Source organism: Syngnathus floridae, chromosome 3, assembly GCF_059516105.1.
Source record: "Syngnathus floridae isolate MCC-2025c chromosome 3, RoL_Sflo_1.0, whole genome shotgun sequence".
Classification (NCBI taxonomy): Eukaryota; Metazoa; Chordata; class Actinopteri; order Syngnathiformes; family Syngnathidae; genus Syngnathus; species Syngnathus floridae.
Genome location: NC_142415.1, coordinates 15,320,031 through 15,344,556, shown reverse-complemented (window position 1 = coordinate 15,344,556; position 24,526 = coordinate 15,320,031). Strand labels below are relative to the sequence as shown.

The following is a 24,526-nucleotide window of genomic DNA, read 5'->3' as shown; positions in this document are numbered from 1 at the left end:
ATCGCTGGGGCGTCAGCTGTGTTTCCAAGGCAACCGTAAACGGACCCTTGAAGTAGAAATGGCAGAGCTCGAGCGGATTCAAACAGTGCTCGAGGAGTTCCAAAGGCTCCGGTTCTACAAAGCAAGGTATCACTAAATTAGATGCACGACACAAAAAGCCAGTTTAAAATTTGATGCAGATGAGATAATAAAATCAATCAGAGCTACGCGAAATGTGCCCACGCTTAAATTTAAGTCGATCCAAAAAAAATAAATTGAGATCGGCAGATTCGGAGTAGTTTTGTTTACCAGATGCAGATTTAGACGCTGTTGATCTGTCAACCTACGTATATGTTTCTTTTAAACAGAAGTATAAGACAAAGTGGGGTTTTTTTTCTGCTTCAGGAAAGTTGAAGCAACTAGACTGCGGGAATACATGAGCGCTGTCCGGCTTCAGAGCTGGTTCCGAGGCTTCAGGGTGCGCTTTTACATCAGGTAATGCTTTTACCAAGTCTTCATTTGTCATGTGACAGATTACTGCATTTTATTTCATACAAGCACAGCCATTTTCTCCATATCCTCCAGGGCTGCTAAAACATCTTGCCAAGCATGGCTATGTTAATTTACAGGGAATACCCTGATGCTGGCTCACTCCCATAATTGTAGGACTTGTGGATCTTGGTAAATGGCCTTGAGGAATAAATGTCGCTTGCTTCACGTGTTCATTCCGTGCCTGGTCCGTTCTGCGACCCGGGCACCATTCTGCAGGGTCAGCAGACAAACTTCCAGACAGTAGGTTAATTCAGATTACTTTAGTTAATTGATCAATACGTTAAGTGGATAATTAGCAACAATTTTAGCTGCTTAAGTGCAACTCTGGGGTTGTGCTAGCCCACTATAAGCATTGATTTTCCAGGTGTATAAATGGCCTTTTGGAAATTGATGGCCTCATTGGAGGTGGAGATTTGCAATGGACTTGCATTTAGAGCATGTTTGAAGATGAATACAAATGTGCGCCGCTGCATAAAGGGGGAGAAAGGCTCATCGGGAGTGATAGAAAGGCCTGGAGGAGCAGCAATTTTCTGAGCGTTCGTGTGTGTGTGTTACATTAACGATCCTGTGACCTTTGAATTCAATTCCTTTACATCATAACACTTGTGAGCAGAAAGCAAAATCAGTGTTTTCCTTTCTTTTCAATAAAAGTGGCATGAGTTCAGTTTGTAATTGACCCCCACTCTTTAGTCAACACCTAATTTAAATGAATTTCATGGAGGATTGCCATTTTTAAGCCTTTTTCATTCTCATTTGCAGCTCTCGCCGGCGTGTTTTAGCTTTTATTTGACACACCAACAAAGAGATTCACAATTTAATTTGAGATTTCCTCCCCATTTCAGCCGCAAAAAATACCCATCTAATCCTCTTCCCAATATGACTTTATGACAGGCATCTGCACAAGAAGGCGGTCATTATCCAGAAGATATGGCGGGGCTTCAGAGCAAGGGCACGTTACAGACAAATGGTGATGGTAAGCCAGAACGAGGAACAGCTATAGATGTATTGATTTGGTTATGATAGCATGCATTAGAATTCAATTTCTATATGCCTAAGTCTCTGCATCTGACCTTAAGAAATATAATTCACTCATTACACATTGGGAAATTAGCACTTAGGAAATAGGATGTAATATGCGATGGAATTTTATCTGCATTGCAATTCCTGGGATGCATTTAGAATGAGTGTGGTGAGGTAAATGGTGGTAGCGGAAGTGTAGGAGAAGTGTGTGTATGTACGCGTGTGTCTATATGTGTGTATTTGTGTGCTTTAGTAAAACAAGGCCGCCTTTTCGGCATATTGCCTCCAACTGCTTCTTAATTGAACAGATTGTTGATACCGGATCCAATACCCAGCGCTCTCACATATAATTTTCCCCTGGATTGAGTTTTGTAAACGTATCACAACAAGCTATTTATCATGCCCCTAAATTGACTGTTTGCTAAAGCATAACTGCCAGCCGCCATTTGGGAGGCGTTCAAAAAAACGGGGGAGACGGCAGCGAGGGGCGCTGAAATAAACGATGAAGGATGTGTCACAACGCACATATGGGCTTAAAAAGAGCCAGTTTGGGAACAGACGAGCGCTCATTTGAATCACTCACACTTTTCACAGTTTGGAATTAGCCCACTGAGGTTTCATTTTTCTAATCCATTAAAAGGTCCAGTTCAGGAAAAAAAATTCTCGTCGAAAGCATCAGAATGTATATAATGCGTTTTAATTAGCTTGCTAATAGTTTGCCTTTTGACCAGGATGTCAAATTATATTTAATCAATTAATTAAAATGTAAAATTATTAAGTAAGCCATCTTTTGCACTACCACTTTTATTCATTGCTGTTTTCTTAACTTTGCACCTTGCCGCTTTCCTGCTTCCTCCACTCGCAAAGCTGAGAGGAATTACAAACAAGCCAGAAGTTGTGCAGGCAGGTTAATCAAAATTTTATTACTGATCGTCAGGACCAGAGTCCACCTATTGAAATCTCAATTCCTTCTTATATATACACTCCCTCAACTCACTATCATGACATATGAGTTGCACAAAAGTCTCATCTCCAAACAACAAGCTTGTTTGTTATCTAAAAAAAAAAAACAAGGTCTGTTGAGATATGGATCCGTTTTATGGACGACTCTAAAAATGTGGCCCCAGTGGTCGGGCCCGTCCATTCGCTGCGAATGCCCCGCTGCATATTCTCTGGCCTTTTTGTGAGTCTCTTCTGGCAGCTCTGTCATTGATTATGAAATCCAGAGGAGAGCGTTTGGCCGTCATACATCTCCATTAGTTTGCTGCTTCGGCGCCATAGATTTTCCTGGCCCTTGCGTGTGTTGGTGTATTAAGAGAGCACTGTCCTCCCCTTGATACAAAGTCCCCCTAATCACTCTCTCTCTACCTCCATACCTCCCTGACTCTTTGTCTTTTTCCGTCACTGTTCCCTTCCTCTCCTCTCTTCTCTTCTGGAGTGGCCCTACCTGTTCTGCCTATGTTAAATGTATTATGTATAAGCAATTCTTTATCTTTGAAACCTGCTGTGGACAGATCAGAGGGCTGTGAGACAACATGTAACGGCATCTTTTCCTTTTGTGTTCACAGGAAGCATATTTTATCATGAAGACCAATTTCTACAACGAGATGGCGATCAGGGTAAATATCGGGACACTTAATCACAACCCTTCATTGTGGCAAAATGACACAAAAAATTAAGCAAAGCCAGGTTTAATGAGTAGGAAAGTAGCTCAAGCGCAGTGATGTTCTTCTCGGCCAGGAACTGTCTGATGCTCAAGGGATTGTGAGCAAGTGCTTTGTCATGGTGAACCAGCGAAGAGTTGTCCTGCAAAAACCCCCATCTCTGCATACTCACTGAAAAAAAGAAAACACTGTAGAATTTATTTGTAGGTGTGAAGGTTGTTTGGCCCAAAATGTCTATTTTGTAAGTATTCAATCTACAAATTTTTGTTCTAGTTTTATTTATTAAACCGAGTAAGAGTGTTCAAGTGTTCCTATTTTGGGGCTTGAGCAGTCTCTATTGTTCAGCCACTCGAGCTTTGACTGACATTTTTACACGATACATTTGCACAGAAACCTTATCGTTTTTCACAATTCCATATGGGCTCTTCTTTTGGCTAACAGCTCCATTCTGTGTCAACCGTTAAAAGGTTTTACAGGCCAACAAAAAAAAGTCTGCCAGCTTTTATTGAAGAGGTTGCATTGCTGACCAGCTGGACAAATGTTTGTCAGAAAAAGGATGGAAATTGAATGCTTTATGTTTTACACTTTTATTGGAAAATGAAATAACCAAACTTACCACTCAATTATCTCAGTAAATGTCACATGAAACATGATGACATATATCCAGGTGTAGACTTTGCTGCTAGAGGTCACTGGGATAAAAGGTCAGGGGTTGCTGTCACCATGTGGAGCGAAGAACAAGCTACTTAAGGTGGAGAAAAAGCCTCTTTATGACCCTTATAAAATATCACAGCTTCCTCCTTTAGAGCACAATAGCAATTTTAATGGGAAGGAAAGGAACGCGAATTGAGCAGGGAATTGACTCCGTACTTGGTGATGTAAGAAGTTTGAACCCCACAGGGGCCAAATAAGACTTTGCTTTGCAAAGTTAGTGTTTCACTTTTTGAGGTTAATGACAGTTTTGTCTGGATTTTGTCACTAAAGTCAAATTGAACATTATAGGAACAGTCCCGGCATTACCCTTGACCAAGGCACCGATCCCCAGAAGAGCAGTTACTTGAAAAATAAACCACATGTATCTTAAAATAAGATTATAAACGATTAGCATTAGTGCACCGTACTAGACCTAAATGAAAGTTTCAGAACTTGTTTTGTTTTATGCACAAAACTTTGGATTGTGTGTGGCCTCGCACTTGCATTCGCTGCACATGCGAATAAGACTGAAATCCAGCGCCAGTGACCCTTTACAAGAACGAATCAGTGAAGGGCGACGGTACTAGCCAAGCCTTCATTACCAACGAAATATTTGCTAGCATGTGAATGGAAGCGAAAACACACGGTGGGAGAAACAATCATCCCCGAATCCCCCTGTGACTTTTTCCTTGAATCGCTCTTGTCGCTCTCCTCCATTTTATGATGCCGAGCTAGCTAACGGAGGATAATGTATTAGTAGCGTAATAGAAACCAATGTTTACATGCTGCACCTCGGATTTGTATCACATTCAACGGCATCGATTTCACTTGTCAACAGAGGTCAGCAAGAACTCGAGAGGCGGCAATTACTTTATTTAAAATTATCTATTGACTAGCAGATCAATGCTAATTCTCATTTTGCTCTTTGTTGTTTTTCCCGCCCCATCCTCCAGCCGTTGTTTCTCCCATTCCCCTCGTCTGATAGTGTGATGATTCTTTTACTCGTGGTTGTTTTAATCTCCTAATTAGTCTGAAGGACGTCCAGCCTCCTGCCTCACAATGCTTCACTCTCATGTGTGGGTGTGGGTGTGAGGTGAGGCTAATCTACAGCCTCCACGATCAATCTGGAAAACGTATGAAGCAGTGACAGCTGTCCATCCCACCTTGGCTTGTCCCTTTATTATGACAGTGAAAAAATGCCTTATGATATGTTGTGTGATTTAAGGCTGTTGGCCGGGCCATTAATGTTGCCATCTACTTACATAATGTGTTTTCTTTTATGCTTTTCCTCTACAGATCCAGAGAAGGTGGCGAGGATTCTTTGTGCGAAAGTACATCCATAGTTTCTATTCACGCAAGAGCTATCTGGAAAAAATTGCCAGTACTAATGGATTAGTAAGGTAAAGAAGATAATACAAAAAAGTATACTTTGTATACTTTATATATTTTGTGTGCATGTGTGTGTGTGTGTGTATATATATACGTATGTATATATATATATATAAAACATTACAGTGCATTCTGCATTACCTCCTATTAATGGGACTGCAATTAGTTGACAATGAATATAAAGTGTAATAACTAATAGAGATTAAAAAGAAGACAAATTACTCAAGCCAATAGATGAGCATATTGAGCATGGGCCAGAGCACTAAAAAAGAAACTGATCTCTTAAACAATTAAAACAGGAATAAGATTCTCCCATATTATTTCCTCCAAATTACTTCATATGATCTGATTGCTTACCTCAAACCGGCATATGAGGTACCAAGCAAACGAGACACAGTTAAGATCTGTCCTTGCAGACTAGATATTCCCTCAGAGAAAATATAAGGGAATGAAAGTGACAGAGAGACAAAGAGAGCGTTCAGAAGAGGGAAGGGAAAAAAAATCCTCGAAGGGCTCGAGGCTAAGGGAAGGGAGAAGTGAACGATGTGAAGAAATTAAAAATTAGCCTCTGATGTGAACCCCAGCTGCTGCATTAATATAACACCCCGCGCTTCAGGGCTTACTGCTAGTGCTACACCATCTTTTACTTCTGACAAAAAAAAATCGCACTTAGTTAATAAGTCATATGTTAACTTTGTTAATATATTTTACCGCTAAATATCTTTAGGCTTTTGCTAAAATTAAATGTAAATTTGTTAACATGTCTTGGATCACTGACTCCCAGCTCGCCCCCCACTCCCCAACAGCAGTTGCACCTTTTTACGAAGTTGAGAAGGGAGCATGTGAAAACCTATTAAGGAAGTCTCTCCACTTCCCTACAATAACAAACCAAGTCAACCGGATACATCTGATACTTTTATTTCATAAATTCTTTAACTTTGGTCTGATCGAGTTGCTATGACTTCATCACATTGATAAAGCAGTACACATAATCAAATCTTGAGTTATATAATTTGCATATCTCAATCCTTAATGTTAAGAAATAAAAAAAATTGATTGACTTTAAGTAGAATTTCTTAACTAATCTAAATAAAGCAGAACTATAATCATAATATTTTCATCTAATTTAGTTAACATCTCCAAAGCCCCTCCTCTACTGCGGTGGGGGGCGTTGAGGTCATTTTCTCTCCAGTTAATCACATGTTTATTTAGTGCCACCGAGGTCGTGATCAATTAATGCCGTGCGGGCGTTTATTCGAAACATCCTGTGAGCCGCTGAGCTCTTGGCTGCCTGATCAGTCATCCCGCAAAGGTCTGGTTTTTAATCCACCAGCGTGCTCCTTTCCTCTCGCAAGACTGTATGTCTGTCCAGCACTCCAAATGAATTATTCAAAGTTGGACTAATGGTCCCCATTTAGCGCAGAACGATCGGCCATGCATGGTAATCATATTGGGGTATTGCATTCACTGCCTGATTTATTGCAGTTTACATGTTGTGCTTTTCAAAGTATTTTCTTACCATTTAACAGCAATTGCGTTAAATATAATGATTACATTTTTGTGTCTTTATCAGTCAGTCTGTCAAGCACATAACAAAGCAACAGGTGTCACTATAACCCCAAGCATAACTATTCAGCCAATCTGAAAGATGAAGAAAGTATTTTTTCAGTGAAGGCACAATAACAACTAAACATGAAAAAGCGAAATCACACATGGGAACAAATAAGGCAGTTGATTTTTGGCTCAATGTCATGCTTGAATATAAAGTTGGGGATAGTCACATGATCCATTCCGGGATGCTGGATGACTACTGATTTGTTAGATTTTGCCAGTACTTTCCAGTTTATTCATAGCACCCTCGTTCAAAAAGATTTTCAAAAATAATAAGTTTTTTACAGGTTATTAGTCAATCTTTTGATGTTATTTATCTTGGTCTATTTTTTATTTGAATTAGGGCTGCAAAGACTCTTGTATTTGCTCAATGTACGTGTGTAAATGTGTGTGTGTGTGTTTTTCTTTTCAACTGCCTGTGTTTGGTCTTACCACTTGATCTTGAATTCTTTATCTCCTGACCAGCATCACCTCTTTCTTCTTTTTCTAATTTTGCTTTGTTTGTTTCTTCCTCTTGCCCCCACCGCCATGGCCATCAGTCGAGCATGCTTGCTCACGCATCCTCATTCATCCTCGCTCTCCTTCTGCATAGCCTAATGAAGTCAGGACCCTAGCGCAGTCCCCACTCTGCCACACTTTTCCTGGGCACCCCAACAATTTATCACTTTGTCAGCGAGACACTTAAAGTTCCCGGGCTTTAATAAGGGCACACGGTGGGACAATGGGGGCAATTAGGAAAGCAGAGCAAGGCTGTTTTGCATATTTACTAAATGTGCTGGAGTCATCGCCGCTGCCACCAACACGGGCTGTTGGCTGCATGAATTATTCCTCTATCTGCCATAAACAGCTGGGTAATTATTACTGCCATCATCTGATAAATATTCTCCCCATGATGCCGCAACAACACAGGAACATCTGAAACTTATTTTACTTGAACTTGAAGAAATGCACCGACGGCGTGGCCGGGGTTATTTATTCTCCTCTTGTGTGGCGTCTCACATCCTGCAGCTACTTCTTCTCCTGTCTCTCTTTTCTCCAGCCTTCTTCATCGCTCCCTTTCTCGTGTCCCTCTCAAGGACATTGATGAAAGGCGAGCTGCTAGACTGGAGTGGGGGGACCTGCACTGGCAACACTCCCCGCTTCTGTGCGTCACTCTTTCTTTTGCTGCTTCTTTCTGATCCAGTTTGGTGGAGACAAGTTCACTCCCTCAGTTTGATTGGATTTGTATATTGAGCGCGCGTGTGCGGTGTAGCATAATCTGGCTGCTGTGCTCTCCTTGACTCTTAAGAAAATTACTTTTGAGGAGGAAACAATGGAGGGACATGAGGACGGTCTGAGAATGTTTTAACTTTTTCAAGAAAAGCACGGAGCGAATGATTTTAGGACTTTACAGATGGAGATGATCAATTTGTGAGTCACTTAAAAGGAAAGTCAGTGGGAAAGGCTCAATATATTGAGCTGGTCATTGTTTCAATCGGCTGCCCGACACCATTTTCTCCTCCTTGCCTGCTATTGAATCATTTAATTGGAGCAATTAAAGCAGCCAATCAGGTCACGTCTCCATTAAATATTTACAAGTTGGCCAATTAGTTGCACTGTTGCTGGCCTTGATGACCGCAAGTGTGGCCCGCTGTCCCGCAATGTCTCAGTCTCTGATATCCCATGAGCCCTTGACTCCCCATTCTGAACCAGGAGTTAAATTATTGAGGGAGAGCTGGGAAATCTAGCTGTACTATATTAGCCATTAAATAAGTGAACAGACCTGGGTCACGTCGGTTTGGGTTTCGGTTATTTGAAACGGCTTCAAGTGAGCTTGATTAGCTCCCGGATTCACCGTCTCCATACTGGATTATATTTTCCCCTGTTCAGTCATATTTGAACTGTCTTTGTATTTTTCTTTTTTATTTCTGGAGATGAACTGGAACCTCTCAGTCAAAAAAGTCAAACTCTTTCTTCATGCGGCACTGTGGAACTATGTACTGTATAATTGTCTACCAGTTTTGAAAAGTAACAATTTAACATTCATCATAAAGAATACAAATAGGTTAGCCATTGTTTTTTAAGCCTCAATAAAAATGAACCATTCAATTTAATGACAAACACCTAATATGATGAGCCAGACATTTCTTTTTTCTTAATCATCATACACATTCAAAAAGAATTTACCGTAAGCGTTATAGATCTGACCCAAAGTTTTGTTGAGGTAAATGTGAGTCCACTTATGGTGGATATCACATCCCTTTCTGGGCATGAAAAAAAGCCAAAGAAAATGAAAAAGTGCCTGTGAACTGAACTGAGGGCACCTCACAACATTTTTATGTGACTTAAAAAGCACTTTATTCCCTAAAATGCAGGTGTCGTTTTGAACTTTCCAACCTAAGGGGCCTTTCCAATTTCGCTTCCAATCTGTTAGGGCTTTCATTATTCGTGCCTTGCTTCACGGTAATTTTAATTTGTGACATTCATGTGAAGCTTCCCAAAATTCCTGGTGGCACCCATAAGATTGGGGAGGGGATATTATCTGCCAAAATAACCACAAACAGATGAACCACTGCCATGGTGTGTTTCTGCTTATCGCTTTACCAATTTCCTTCCTTTCTTTCTTTTATTTGCACCACTCATTCATTCACTTCTACACACACGCACACACACACACACACACCAAGTGCATGTGCAGCGTGCCGAAGAGGGCTAATGAGGGTTGTATGTTGTGTCGGCTGGTTGGGTCGACACAGATCGAGGTGCCTTCAGCCGTTACAAATCTGTTTGGCTTTTGTCCACTACACAGCAATTAATAACGTTGGGGCTGGGGGCAGAGAAACAAAGGTCACCCATTCAGCCCGACACTCACACACACACACATACACACACACTCATCCCATAACAATTTTCAATTCTGAACACAAATTCAGGAAAACCCTTTTAAACACTGCCTGAATATTTACAGCTGTTATTGTCTACTTTTGGCTGTCGAACAGCAGAAATATTGAAGCATATTTATATTACAAACACAATTTAATGCATAAATGAACATAAATGCTTTCATAAAGTACCTTGTTAGGCGTGCACATTGAATTCTTATACGAATCATGCCGTCCCAGAGTAAATCGAAACTTTATATTTCACATTAATAAGTAATATTCCTGTTAGCCAAGGCGACGAATAGAGGCCAGGCAACCTCTATATTTATGCATACACGCACTATCATACATAAACATGCACAAAGTCTTAAACTACTTAGTTCGACACCTAAACACACACACACACACACGCGTATGGGTAACGTTCTGCATATTTCATTTATTTTGTAATTTAATCTGATGCTGAGAAAGAAATGAAAATGCAAAGGCGGCGGGGACCATGTTGTGATTTCTTTTTAAATGCCACTAGCCGATGAATATATTAACCCGCCATTACAGACCCGCTAAGAATATTCTGATTCGTCTGTTGAGGTCTGTCATTGAAAATAGAAGTTGGCTAGAACAGTAGAGTGAGAGCAGTGAAAATTGACGAATTGTTGATGAGCGAGAGCCAAACTCAGAGCGGGATTGCTCTTGAGGAAATAGATTGGCTTTACGTGTGTGCGCGTTTCCACATTACTCTGATATGAGTGCTTTAGTAATTGTTTTCCAATTCCCACTTTTAGGTTATTACCCCCCTTGTAACAATACGTAAGGCTTTGTGATTGCCGGATGGAATTGCTGTGTATGGGCTTTTAATGCATCCCATTTAAGCAGCTTGGCTTAACAGATGTCACAGACAGACCTGTCCTGGCTGTTGTGATGAAATATATTCATCATCCTCCCACTTATACCCTCACACTCGCTCACCCCCCACCCAACACCGTTCTCTTGTTTTTCTCCCACGGTACCTCCGCTGTCCCAGCCTCTTATTATCAGCCGCTTTTTCATTCATCTGAAGGACACTTCAGGGAATTACCAGCAAAGGCTGCATGCTAAATACAAAGCCACGACTACACATTAATTGTACTATATATGCTGCAATTTTCACATTTATTTATTAAAATGTAAAGCAGTTTCTTCTGCGTTCCATATAACTCAAGCATAATGAGGTTTATATTTACAGAATTTTAACATATGAAATCATTTTGTCCAAACTAGCGATGGGTGAGTACGGAATCCAGGAATTTGTATCGGGCCGATACCAGCATTGTTTAAGAGTATTGGGGACTCATGTCGATGTCAATACCAGTCATAGATACTTAAAAGAAATACATCAATAAAGCCTCCTATAGTCAGTGTCACACTGACTGTTTGACTCATCATGTGCGTCCGAAAAACATTAAGGTCTTCGTAATTATCTCTCATTGTGTTTATTGAAATTTAATGTATCACTCATAGGTTCTAGTGGTATCAGTACTTGAGTACTCAACAGTGATGGCTCATAGTGGTATATGTCTGGAAAAAAAGTGGTATTGAACATTCTTAGCCAAAATAATTTTGAGAAATTGAATGTGATTGAATCATAAGACACATTCAACGGTATCTATGAAGGTGCACCATTTTCATTATTTCCTTTGGATCATCATGACATCTACTCAACCTAATTTAGTAATCTAGTTTAAAATTGTTTGTCTTGGCAGAGATCTTTAACGATGTGTGACATCATCGATACACAACTATATACAATGTCAAAGATGCTGGTTTGAGATGAGTTTTGAATCTGAATCTGTGCTATCCATGTGTTTTTAGGAGAGAGATGGATGAACTTGAAGAGCTCCAGAAGAGAGAAAGACTCTGTCTTCTAAGGGTGAAGGAGCAGAGATCCAAACTCTACCAAGCTTACAGATGGCACCACCTACTCAGCACTGAGCAGGTTGGTCATGCACACCTTGTTATTAGATCTGGTCATGATGGAGGTTCCATGTAGTATCTGCTTTTGAGACTGATGTAGCTCAGTCTTTCATGATTGAAGGGTGACAAGTACAATGGAAAGCTTGTTTTATTGTCTTAAGCATGCAGTTCATTGGGCATTTAGTTTAGAGGAAAAGTTTTGGTGCTCCTGCAATCCTCTGCTGGTGTCTTCTCTTTCTATAGTTACTTTATACATTGTTGTCTCTTTTTCTGCATATGGCTTGGGACTCTTTCCCTTCATAGCTCTGACCTTGTCAGCAGTGAATAGATGGCTCTCCCACACAGTTCATCCTTCTGCACTTCTCGGACCCCGCCACACACACACTAAGAGACACACACGCATGCAGACATACTCACACATGTACACGGAGGCATACTCACAGCTTACCAAAAGGCCCCAAGTCCCTCTGACAGAGACAGAGATGCTGTGTTCTTGGGGTCAACATCATTGCTCTTCCCTTAGCTTGCTCGTTGCTACGTTGGGCTCATGTGTATGTGTGTGTGGCAAGTGACATGTTTGTGGGGGGGGGTTATTTTGCCTCTGAAACATGTCTCATAAGCAGTTAGATAAGGTGTTCAGTCAATATCAAAATTCTGTTTGTAGGATTAGCATAGAAAGTTGTGATTAGTTTTTATTTATTTATAATTGAATGAATTGAAGTGACTATTTGTTTTTTTGTTAAAATGAGTTCATCAATGTAAGAACACACATGATCTGCCATTGCCCAGTTTAATATATTTGTACTTAATCGAGTTTATTTTAGGAATACAAACTAAATCCCTGTCAATAACCTTTACTAATCAACTAGTCTCTAAATATTATTTTGAAAAGAGCTGAGAACAAGACACTCCTCATTTTCTACTTAAGCCCTTTTCTCATTTTAGGAGTGTCCTAAATAGCAAGTGGCGTTATTAGCATATAAAGTAGAGTCCTACAACTCAAAGCTTTGGTCTGGTAATTAAAGTGCATGCAAAAGGATCACTGTGATGTGAATAATTCTGGCTCAGTCAGGCCTAGTGGAACAAATCCACTTCAGATCTTGTTCATGTGTGTAGTTCTGCTTGTGTTACCAATTCTTGTCATCTGCTGATGTAAAGTAATGTGAACATGCTTTCTATCTCTTACCCTCACTCTGTCTTTAGCGACGAGGGGTCTTCAACTCTCCATTCAGGACGGCCCCCCATGAGATGGAGTTACTACTGAGGCAGGTCAAGTACCAGGCCCCGACCAAGGTTGTCCCTCAGGACTACGCTCATCTCACACCTGCAGCTCCAACGCTCCCCAGTTTTTATGGGTCTATTGAATCCCCGAGGAAGACATTGAGAGCCTGCTGTTCCCCTAAGCCCGTACTTCCCCGCATAGGCAGCACGAAACAGAAGGTAAGATGGTATTCAATCGGAATTGCACATCACTGAACATGCAAAGTATTAAATTATTCCCTCCAAGCTCAGTTGTAGTGTCGGAATGAGGAATTGAAAATTCCAAAATTCATATCTTTTTCTGGCCCCATGCCACACCTGTCCACAAAATTTGATATCAGTGTAGTCTTTTTGGCTTGCATAATTATGGCTATAATCTGGAAGATGGGGTGAAAATCAGTTATGAGAACAATAGTGTCTTCCTCAGGATTTCACACCACAACATGAATGTATAGAGAATATATAGTTTTTTTCTGATGTGGAGATTTAATAACAATAAAAACATTGAGCAGAATGACAAAAATATAAACGATATAAATTTACTATATTCTGTTCAATTAATGCTGACAGACACTGTTTTAATTTCTTTTCATTCTTTCTTTTGCTCTCACCCCTTCACCCCTAACAAGTGTGATAACTATCTGCTAGTGATGGATAAGGTTGAGATGCAGGCTGAGGAAGTGGTCAGGCCAGACCACTGATCCCTTGACGATAGGGGCAAGGACAGGTTGCCCCACACCTGGCTCTCCCTCCGCCCCTCGCCCCCAACCCACCATTTAAAATGCCAACAAGGTCACCTCCGTAAAGCAACAGCACGTACCAGCTCCTTGATCTGTACTATACTAATTAAACATTCGCACAAGTTACACAGTTGTGTGAGCACTTACACTGGAGAATTGTGGATATGGAGAAATCGTGTTTAAATGATTACGCCACTTGAATCTCGTCGTACAGACAGGACATGACTTTTCTTCATCTTGCTCCCGCATTGACACGGCTCGTCTTTTTTCATCGCTCCCTCATCCTCAGACGGGCTTAGATTTATTCTCAGTCTTTTTTCTCTTCACTCGTTGCCTCTCTCGTGCGCTCACAGGAGGAGAGATGAAGAGGATTGACTTCTGCTTTTAGCAGTAAACCACCACCTGTGGGAGAGAGATCAGACTAAGACAGAGATGGGAGAAGCTGAAGCTGTTATCATTAACTGATACTAGTTTCTTTGGTTCTCTCAGGTCCGGATCAGAGACCCCGAGCAGATGTGGGAGCAAAGTGGACTTGTTGCTGAGTCCTCTGTTGGTCTGCAGACCTCGTGCTCACACTTGGAGGAGGCTCAGAATAGGTTGCGACTCTACAGTGGCACACTGTGAGTCAAACGAGTCAAATTTTTTTGAACCTAGTCTGATACATTCACACATGGACCACAGCATTAGGTAGACTCCATTCATTTTAATTTATTATACAGGGAGAACATGAAAACTAGATTTTCCAAAATTAAGGCTTTAGTGAGCCTTACAAATAACATTTAATGCTTATCTGTGCCTTTCAAAAGATAAAAAAAAGCCACATTTATGAACAATTAAAATTTTTGCTTTAGAAAACTTTTAGGTTCAAATATCTTGAACCACAAAAAAAGGTTGCCATTAAAAACAGTTACATAAAACTCCTGAAATGTTATGCAATTAATTTTGATCCTTCAGCCAATTTAAGATTGCCTTTAAACGAGTCTTAAAATGCTTACATTGCACTTTCTTAATCCAAATGAGACTCTGTGAAAAGTTTGACTGTCACACCACATGACAACCAAAATATAAGACAAACCTCAATGTGGTGCACTGAAACAGTGCAAACTACAACCACCAAATGTATTTTTAAAACGGGAATTCTACATTAAGTACCAAATGAACACATCCAAATGTGGTGATTATTTTAATAGTGCACATTTCTTATTAAGAGTGTCGCATGCTTTTCCATGTAATTAAGACCCCAGTGTGTGTGCGCATGTATGTAACAAGTGTCGCTGCGGTGTATTTGTGACTTTGTTAAACACTTGATTAGAACCTCATTACTACTCACAGACTAATCTACTCGGCTATGTGTGAAGTGCTTGTATTAACCCTCAGCTTGATCTCGCGCACGCTGTAATTTCCCTGGCAACACAACAAAAGACCACCCGTTTTTCCTCACCACTTTACTCTTCGTTGGTATTTAGCACCGCTTCATTCAAGCGAATGAAGCTGCACGGATAAGGATGCAAGTGTCTGACATGGAAATTCAATGACTGAAGCAATGCCAGGTGAAATAACTGCCTGTGATTCAAACCAGTTCCAGTGAAGATAAATATGAAAATATCAGAAACAGCTTCCTGTGATGCAGTGTACTTCTACATCGCCGAAAACTTCAAACATAATAATAAATGTGTGAAAAAAAAATAATATCTGTTTTTTGCTTTATCCAGAAGATATACGCCACCATTTGAAACACAGCAGCAATGACATTCCTTGTCCACGCAATGCCAAGACCTTCGCATACCAACAGAAGGTAAGTTGATAATTCTGAATACAAATATACTATATTTATTTACTGTATTTCTGGAAGTTCATAAGTCATTATTGGAAATGAGATATCCAATGACTACACTGCTCTCAAGATAATGTGCACTTGGATAGAGTCCATTGCTACCTTTGTGGTTGACATGCAAATGCGTCCAGTTCACATAGATATATAAACAATAGATTGGGGTTAACTGCGGGGTTACCATGGCTCCTGCCTCAAGTGTAACACAATATTCTTCCTTGAAATAAAAGAGGGGAAAGAGAGACTTGGTGCAGTCAAGCCCTTTCAATTGAAGTTGCACAAATTTGTCAAAAGTGACAGCAATTTAATAAATCGCTGCTCTCTATCACACGCATATGTACACCCACCCACACACGCCAACGCAATTCCCAGTTATGCCCTCCATTGCCCCCTCTCCATGTATACGTAAATGAGGTGTATGCATGGCCGTGCGTGTGTGTGTGTTGCATGTCGGAGAGTAAGAGTGTGTGCGCGTGGGCCCTGCGGTCTGGTCCAGGCATTAGGTAATTGACTGTGTCTTTGCTCAAGGCCTTTCATGGATCACCGTCCTTTATTAGCTCACTTCCCAGCATGCACACGCATACATATATGTGCATGCACACACACAAACTTCCCAGCAGTTCCACCCCAACCTCTTACCCCCCACTACCAGCAGCACCCAGACCCAATTGCCCGGAAACGAGGAGTGAAACAAGCGAGAGGGAAAAAGAGAGAGAAGAGCCAAAAAAAGGAGAGAACAGCGACACGGGAGTGAACTAACACGGCCCCGGGAAGTGGAGATAAATAAGAATGGGGATTGAGTGGGTGGATGAATGAGGTGTCCTGCAGCTGATAAATGGACCTGGACCAGTATAGTCTGTTCTGATCAGCTGGAGTCCGATTGAGTGTACGTTTCACTTTCTAAAAGACACCTGACCAGGGTTTGGGTTTGTTGAAAACAAAATGCTAATATTATGGCGGAACTAAGCACCCAATGGATTGAATATTTGATTTACTAGTATTTCCCAAGTCATAGCGATATAACACAGGTGCTTTTGCAGGACGGTGTTAAGTAGATCTTGTTTCCCATCCTTGGCCCACTTCTATTATATTGCTCTCCCTCCGTTGTTTCATCCTCGTGTGCCTCTCTACCTCTATTTGCGCTCTCTCCTCCGCCCGTGTGGTAATTAGTGCGTAAGTCCTATCGTTGGAAGCACCCCCAGCTACAGCAGCAGCCAGCAGAGCTTTTTGTCACAGCTCAGAGGGCCAATGGAGTGGACAGCTCAGCCTTGATACTCATCATCTTCATACTGCGCCGGGGCCACGGCTCCCCCGCAGCCACATTATCTGCCTATGCTATCCAGCCACGCTCCTAATTATTTTCAAATCCCAGCCGAAGCCCTATCACCCGGCCTGCCACGTTAGCCCGCTCCGCTTGTAATCATCACCTTAAGCCTTGCTTTGTAGCCTCGAGTCCCATCATTAGCATATCCCAATTTTTTTTTTTTGCTAGCTGTATTCTCTGCCTCTCTTGCTTGACCATCACGGCTCTGGAAATAGCCCATGACTCCTGGACCTTTATTTACCATACCCATCTGTGTCACAGCAAGAAAGGCTGTCAGTGTTAATGTGCTGTGCCCTGTCACGACTTGCAGCCATCCACACATAATCACACTGATGACAGTCCCCACCTCTCCAGGAATTCAATGGCCCCACATCTTAGACCAAGGGGTGCTCGCCCTTCATCCATCGTCCGTCTGACCTTGCCCTCTTTACACAGGTTCCTCACCGACGATCAACTCCTTGGAAGTCTGAACTTTTCTGTTTTATGATTTCATGTGTGAATCACGATAACAGGCTAAAAATCTGCCAGGCATTTAACTGGAGTCTACCTAAATTTATATGTCTGAGTATTTGTAGTTCCAACCCGTTGCATGAGTAATGCATAATTTCAAATGTAGTTTCGGGAAAGCTTTCTCTGTCGGGACTAATTTTGTGGCTACGTTATTAGCCATGTCACCAACGGTACTGCCTGTAACCATAAAAGGATAGCTAATTAGGAGACCACGTGCAAATCAAATACACAAGACTGAGTGGTCACGTCTGTGTTTGCTTGCGCTCCCAGCATATCTTTCCCCTCATATTAGACGGGCACCCATCACAAGTTTGAGAAATTAACGTCTGACCACACGCACAGCCATGAAATGCGATCTTTAAATCTCAAAGTTTGAGCTTGTAGTTGGCATTGGTACAGTATAAATGTGCACATGACTTCGAGGTGGAATACCCTTTTGCTCCCAGCTTTCTACCAGAATTATTATCACCGCAACTAATTTATGCAGGTTCGTTTTAATGAGAGCAATATTCATCTACAATTAAAACCCCAAAATGATATACAAGTATAGATCATGTATATTGGTAGGGCAAGTAGGGGGCAGCTAATGCTTGAAGTTCCCAGTGTTACCGAAACTATACATTTCCTGTTCTCGCTCGTGTCCATCTATCATCCGTCATGCTGCATAAGTGTAGTAGAGGTTACCATGGTGGGAAAGAAAGAACGTTAATTCTCCATAACAATTTTACAACATGCGTAAAACTCTGCAGCCCTTTCATTTGCACAGTCGTAAAACATTCCCGAATGGCATTTTCTTTCCCACTCGGGAGTGTGTGTTTTTCAATTAGCCCACACTTTGCCTTCATTATGGCAGCATTTTACTCAGAGAGGCCTTCAGCAGGCAGGATGATGAACACAGCCGAGCGTACACGTGCGAGCTTTCAAGTATGCAATCTCAATTAAGTGATTTAGAGTGACGCTAACTTGTCAAATGAGTGAATGGTTGACATAAAAGTTAAATGATGTAGTGTAAAGAACACAACATTGAATGTGATTCTGTTAAATTCACACAAATTTTGTTGGATATTCTTTTTCTTTTCGCAAAAAATAATTCTTAAACATTTGCTGATCTGGGTCTCACAAGAATTGCAAAAGTCTCTCACGATGTGTTGAAGTCAGTGATTGGGTCGCCAATCATTAGAGGCATTTTCATAGGTGTGGTGTCTCAGGGGCATTCAACTATTTATTTATTTATTTATTTATTTATTTATTTATTTATTTATTTATTTATTTATTTATTTATTTGCTTAGTTACTGTACATTGAAGTCAATGCTAAGAAACTTTATAGGCATAGTTTGCCCGTTTTGCCTGTTTTTCAACTTGGCAGTCGACCTGTTTATGTGAAGACCTCATTGTTGCATTTGCTAGTAGATGGTTTACACAGTTTGCATGCATGCTTGCTCGCGCAAACTATGTGTGAGTTATTGCCAGTCAGCACAGGGTGCATGTGTGAGGGGGGACGGGGGGAGAGTTGCGTGTCAGTGAGACCTGTAAAGCGAAGCAATCACAAACACTTAAATGTGCAAATGGCACTGATGTCCTGTGTTAAGCAGCCTGTGTTGACTGATGAGCCTGTTAACCCCGCCTGAAACAACTCCAGTGCAGGGGATTAGACGTACACTCGGGCCTCGCAGGCTCCTATCCCATTTTGCATTGGAATTGTGCATATTTAATCTAAGGTGTGTGCCATGAAGCAAAGACCCCCCCCCCCCCCCCCACACACACACACACACACCCTTCATCTATTCCCAGTTTCTCATTATTGATGTGCAACAGCACCTCGAGGCTGGGGTCCTTAATTCACCAGCAGCAATCTTAATCTAAACCTCAGTCGCTGCCCCTCTTTCCTGCAGTGTGCGGCCTCACCTGAAACCAAATCTTTCTTGTAGCCTTCATTCCAACAGTCTTCTCCTCTCTGCTTTATCTGTTACATGGTATATGTTTGTTTCTTTGTCTAGCATCAAGCAGCTGTTGTTCAAAGTTTGGGTCCTCTTGTCTGTGACTGATTATGAAAAAAATAAAAGCACAAATAATGTACTACCATAATCGTAATCATAATTGACAAAAATTGATTTGGATGAAAATTTCAAACTCCTCCTTTGAATTTAAGGTCCAAAAGTACTTTATTATTTTACAATTACTTTTTTTTATTAAATCATAGTTGGACTACTTTTTTTCATATCAAATTTTCCATTAAAAGGCACTAAACTGAGATCTGAGACAACTTTATTGTCTCTGCCAGTAGTCTCTCACTTCTGTTGTCAATCGGACTTATGCTCTTTTGTGTGTGGATTCTGCCTTTTACTTTCTATGTGTTGAAACGTACTGTATGGGGCTTCTTTGTCTGTTCCCTTATTGATAGGATTAAGTGTCAATGACAAAGGCTCGCTCTCTCATCTCATTTCGCCCCACAACACTTTTATCTTCATGGCAGTCAGCATGTTGTCTTATTTTTTGACTTATCTTTCCTTTTTTTAATTTCTCATCCATGCTAACACCACCGCAGTTTTGTGTGTGTGTGTGTGTGTGCGCATGAACATAGCTTCAAGAAGGACCCCGTGCTGTTTGTGTAATTTCTTGTTTGTACATGTTTCTAGACCTCTTTGTGCCCTGCACAGGAGGAGGAGATATGCAGAGAGGTTGAACAAGACAAGAGAGATTGGTGGAAATGGAAAGACATGAGGGGAGGGATGGGGTGTGTAGGGGGGTGTACGAGAAAAAACAGGATGATAACAAAAGCAGCTCAGATTTCACAGACGCATATTTCATCAATCATGTGAATAAGTCGTCGTGATTATGCATGGCGGTGGCAGGCCAAGAGGGGTGGTGGGTGCTGGTGATTACCATACACCATAAAAGCTGCTTTCTTATCTCACACACACTGATTAGTTTCTGTCTGCAGATAGCTTCTCACTCTTCACTTCTTCCTGTATGCACACACACACACGTACATACACGTACACACATAAGAACGGGATGTGGACAATCACACACGAGCCAACAAATTCCCTCATAATCAGCGATAGCGTATTGCTAACGTGTTCGTCAATAATGACCGCCATTTCAAGGATCTAGAAAGTAATCAGGAAAATAGCTAAGTTACTTATTCATGTCTACTGTGGCATTCATTCAGATTTTTTTTCTTTAAATTGAATTTTAAAATTCCGTTGCGCAATCACCCCCTAAGAGTTAAACTAGCTAAAATCGTTCTGAAGCCTCATCCAAAACTTAGGCCAATAGTAGTTAGTGTTCATTAGATCTTAATGAGTAGAAAGTAAAGCAAAAGTGTCATTGTTTTGATACCGTAGGTCAATTTCCACCAAAGCAGGCCTTCACGTGAGAGTAGAAATCGATAGGAGGAGGTGAAAAATTAGCTTCGTATGAACGACCTCGCTTTGTGTCTCAAGCAGGTGATTAGAAATTACTCTTTTCTCTTGCACGGGAACTCTGTCTTGCTCAGATAGTTAACGTCAACTCATTTGGAAGCAGGCTAGGTTGCTGCGTGGCACTGTCTGAGCATGCGAGAAGCGTGCATAGGACGCATTAGGGCCTCCTGACAGGGGCCCAGGTGAAATAAGTGAAATTAATGGAGCTCCTTTCATGTCGAACAAGGCCGCGGCACCCCTTTCACGCCGCGTACAGTCGCTGAAAAGTCAATATTTTTTTATTACTCCTCGCTTGCCCTACATTCTCCGCTACAAGTGCTCCACTCGCTAATTGGTTTCAGTTTGCCGAGAAGGAGGGAGTGAAAGAACAGGTGAAAGAGAGGGAGAGGAGTCCGTCCCGGAAAACACTGAAACAAATAAATCTCATATTTTTCACAGTTTTTTTTTTTTTCCAGTTGAGGGGTAACGTGCTGATGTGATGAAGTTGAGGGAGGCAAAAAGAGATGTGAGGGTAAATGGCTGGTTGGAGCACACTTGCTCCCCAGAGAATATGATGATATCCAGGAGCCCGCTAATGGGGACGAGTAGTTTAAGTTGTCTGGGGGCCCTGGCTTGGTCACCCCTGGGGTTTCTCACCACCAGCCATACTATATGCGGTATTTCTGGAAAATTCTCTGCAGAAGATACATTCAAATCTACAATTCTACACAGTTTTTTTTTTTGAAAAAGTAAAAATGGTCAGTAATGTGTCTTAGTATTGGGATATGAAATTTTGGCAAACGCATGTCGGACAATTTGTTATGGTTTCTGCTGATTACCAAAAGAACAGCATGTAGACAGACAGTGACGCATTGTGGCGTCAGCATAATGCTTTGGGGTTTTCTTCAGATGGTAGTAGACGCCAAGACAAGGTAGAAGGAATTCTAAACAGCTCGAAATCCCCGTCAGTGTTGCACAAAACTTTATAGCATCTGCTAGGATACAAAGTAAAATGTCCGGTAAAGCCTGTTCTGATAAAAAAAAAAACATTTTGTTAATCACCTGTTAGATACGAGGTTAGTGTTGTTGTAACACATAAACAATCCAGCCTGTAGTCAGCTTGAAGGATTTGAAGCAAACTTTGCAAATCAGTATATTTTGCATTTCGTCTGCAATTAAACTGCATAAGTGTGTGTGCTCTTGTATTTGTGTGTACTGTATGTGTGCTGTCTGCCAGTATGCCGTGTACTGTTGTGCTAAACTCAAGTGGCAGGGGGGTTAGCCTCTTTCAGAAACAGCACAGCCACAAATTGATGTGACACTTTGAACCCCCGCCCTCCCTCCCCGCAAGCCCACCTCATCATCCCCTCCCACACACACACACACACACACAAACACACACACACACCGATCGGCCTCCAGTTAGAGGGAGATTCCACCGGGTCTTGTTTTTTTGCTGCATCGCAGCTTTCACAGCTATAGCGTGTGCACGAGGGTACGTTTGAGGGTGGGGTTCGAGCGTCCATTTTTTGGTCATGTTAGTATGTGTGTGTGAAAGAGCTGTCACAGAGGGCTGGCATCACCGTCCACTTTGCCATCTCTTCTGCAGCGTGACAAGTCCCTGCTCGCTACCCTTTGGCACACTCCACACACACACACTCCTCTGCCACACATACGGTATAATGATATGTGAGCGCACCACTCACACATTTGCATCCCTTTAATGTACATCATGACGACATGTATGTATGTACGAGTGCACTGGTACAGATTTACGACTCTGTGCTTAATCATTCTCAATAGGGGGGTCAGCAAGTTATTTCGTACGATTTTTGATATTTTGTTTAAGCTTTGCATGGGTTCCAAAAATTCGATTTATTTTGATAGTAGCTATTTTGGTGAGTGTGTCTATTTATTTGTGCTGGTTCCCTTCATGGAAGTTGTGGACATCAGATCTCAGAGGGGCCACTGTTTGTTACAAGGACAGGCTTGTCCCCGCCCCCGGGCGTCGGCACGACGATGATTGTCATGGCGATGGAGTGTGAGTGACAGGCGGGATCGCATGTGCTAGCCGCGGAGCAGTAAATTTCAACAGCCTCAGTCCCTGACATTAGTTTGTCCTTCATCAAAACTTTGCTCTCGTTTACAACTACCACTCCCTCGCTCCTCTACAAAAAAAAATCTTTCCTGGCACCATATAGTCTTATTTAATGTAAGGGATCAGTTTGGAGAACATGTTGTAATCCACAGCACGCATGATTTAATGCACCATTTGGTTCAGGTTATCTTTTTGTGTGCATTCGTGCTTGGCCATTTGGTGAGCAAGCTTCATTTTTTTGTACAACACTGCAAAAAAGGAGGTCAGTTTATTTTTTTTTTAACAGTCTTAGACATTCATCATTAGTCTGCTGCCGGTAATGCTGCCCGTTACAGTCATGATTAAGAGCCTCGCTTAGTTCCAGCAGCCACTGTGGTCTTACACGCGCACACACACACATTTCTAACTATTGTAGTCGTTTTATGGAAAACAGCATGTTACACCATCACCTTGTTTCCTGGTTTCTTATTTATTTGCTTAGGGGCACTAAATAAACCATACACACACACACACACACACACACACACACACACACACACACACACACACACACACACACACACACACAGATACAATACACATCAGTAGGCACCCTATGAAAGTGGAGAGCAGCGCCCCTAAAACTGAATGGCCCTCAAACAATTCAGAATAGAACCAAACTTGCAACATCAACAAACGAAAGAGAACGTAAGAAAAAAGGGGAAACAAAAGGTAAAAGCCCCATATCAAGCTACTGTAAGAGAAGCAAAGTATGGATTTGGAAAAAAAAAGGTGAACATTCTAGTCCAACCTGCAGAGGGCACAGATCACAGCCAATAAGCCAAGGAATGCGTGACAAGATAGGTTTGTCTTTGTTTATGTTAAAGTGTAATGTCAATGAAGTTTTCTGATGGAGACATATTGACCCTACAACTGATTATTTCTGTATCCTCAGATAATGTGCACCAATAATGAAAAAGTTGGACCATTCTCCGTAAATGACACTGCAGGACTGGGCCCTCAATGGCCTCAACAAGGAGTACTGCATGATGACAACGTACAGTGGAGCTCTCGTTCTGGACCGACATCCAGCCTCTCTCAGGAGCATCCAGATGCCAAGCAGCAGGTTAAGCACTGTCTCCTACCCACAAGTAATAGACAGCACTCGTAAGCACAAATCTATTTGGTTCACCTTCCCAGTTTCTTGATATTAAATTTCACTTAGATGAAAAAGGAAGAGGAAACTGCATACTGGAGTCAAATCTAATGTCAGAACATTGCTTCACTTTGTTATATTATGAGCACATGTGTGTTTTATGAATCAATGGACTTTCAGTTTGCAGCTATGAACATAAGTGGTTAGAATGGTATTTTGAATTTTTAAAAACTGGTTATGGCATAATGATGCAATTATCACCACTGCAAACAGTGTTGTGCAACATATAACTGTACAGCATTTTTTTTACTCTGTATCTAAATCATACTCATTAGAATATAATCTTAAAATATAATAATAATCAATTTAGCTGTATGACCATTTAGATAAGATTATTTTTATTAATAACATTAAAATCACCCAAAAATACTCATGATCAGTTTCTCATATTTTTACAGAGCTAATAGAAAAGTACTACTTTCGATGACAAAATAAAATACA

General features: G+C 41.3%; 1 protein-coding gene across 1 annotated transcript; it reads left to right on the top strand.

The window, feature by feature from the left end:
• Nucleotides 1-4: 4 nt before the first annotated feature.
• Nucleotides 5-24,526, top strand: spata17 (spermatogenesis associated 17). The gene is made up of 10 exons (XM_088371381.1): nucleotides 5-126; nucleotides 385-474; nucleotides 1,423-1,504; nucleotides 3,120-3,170; nucleotides 5,205-5,308; nucleotides 11,621-11,744; nucleotides 12,926-13,162; nucleotides 14,212-14,342; nucleotides 15,435-15,517; nucleotides 23,825-24,526. Exons 1-9 carry the CDS (start codon nucleotides 59-61, stop codon nucleotides 15,469-15,471), a joined length of 924 nt encoding a protein of 307 aa, XP_088227507.1. The 5' UTR covers nucleotides 5-58; the 3' UTR covers nucleotides 15,472-15,517; nucleotides 23,825-24,526.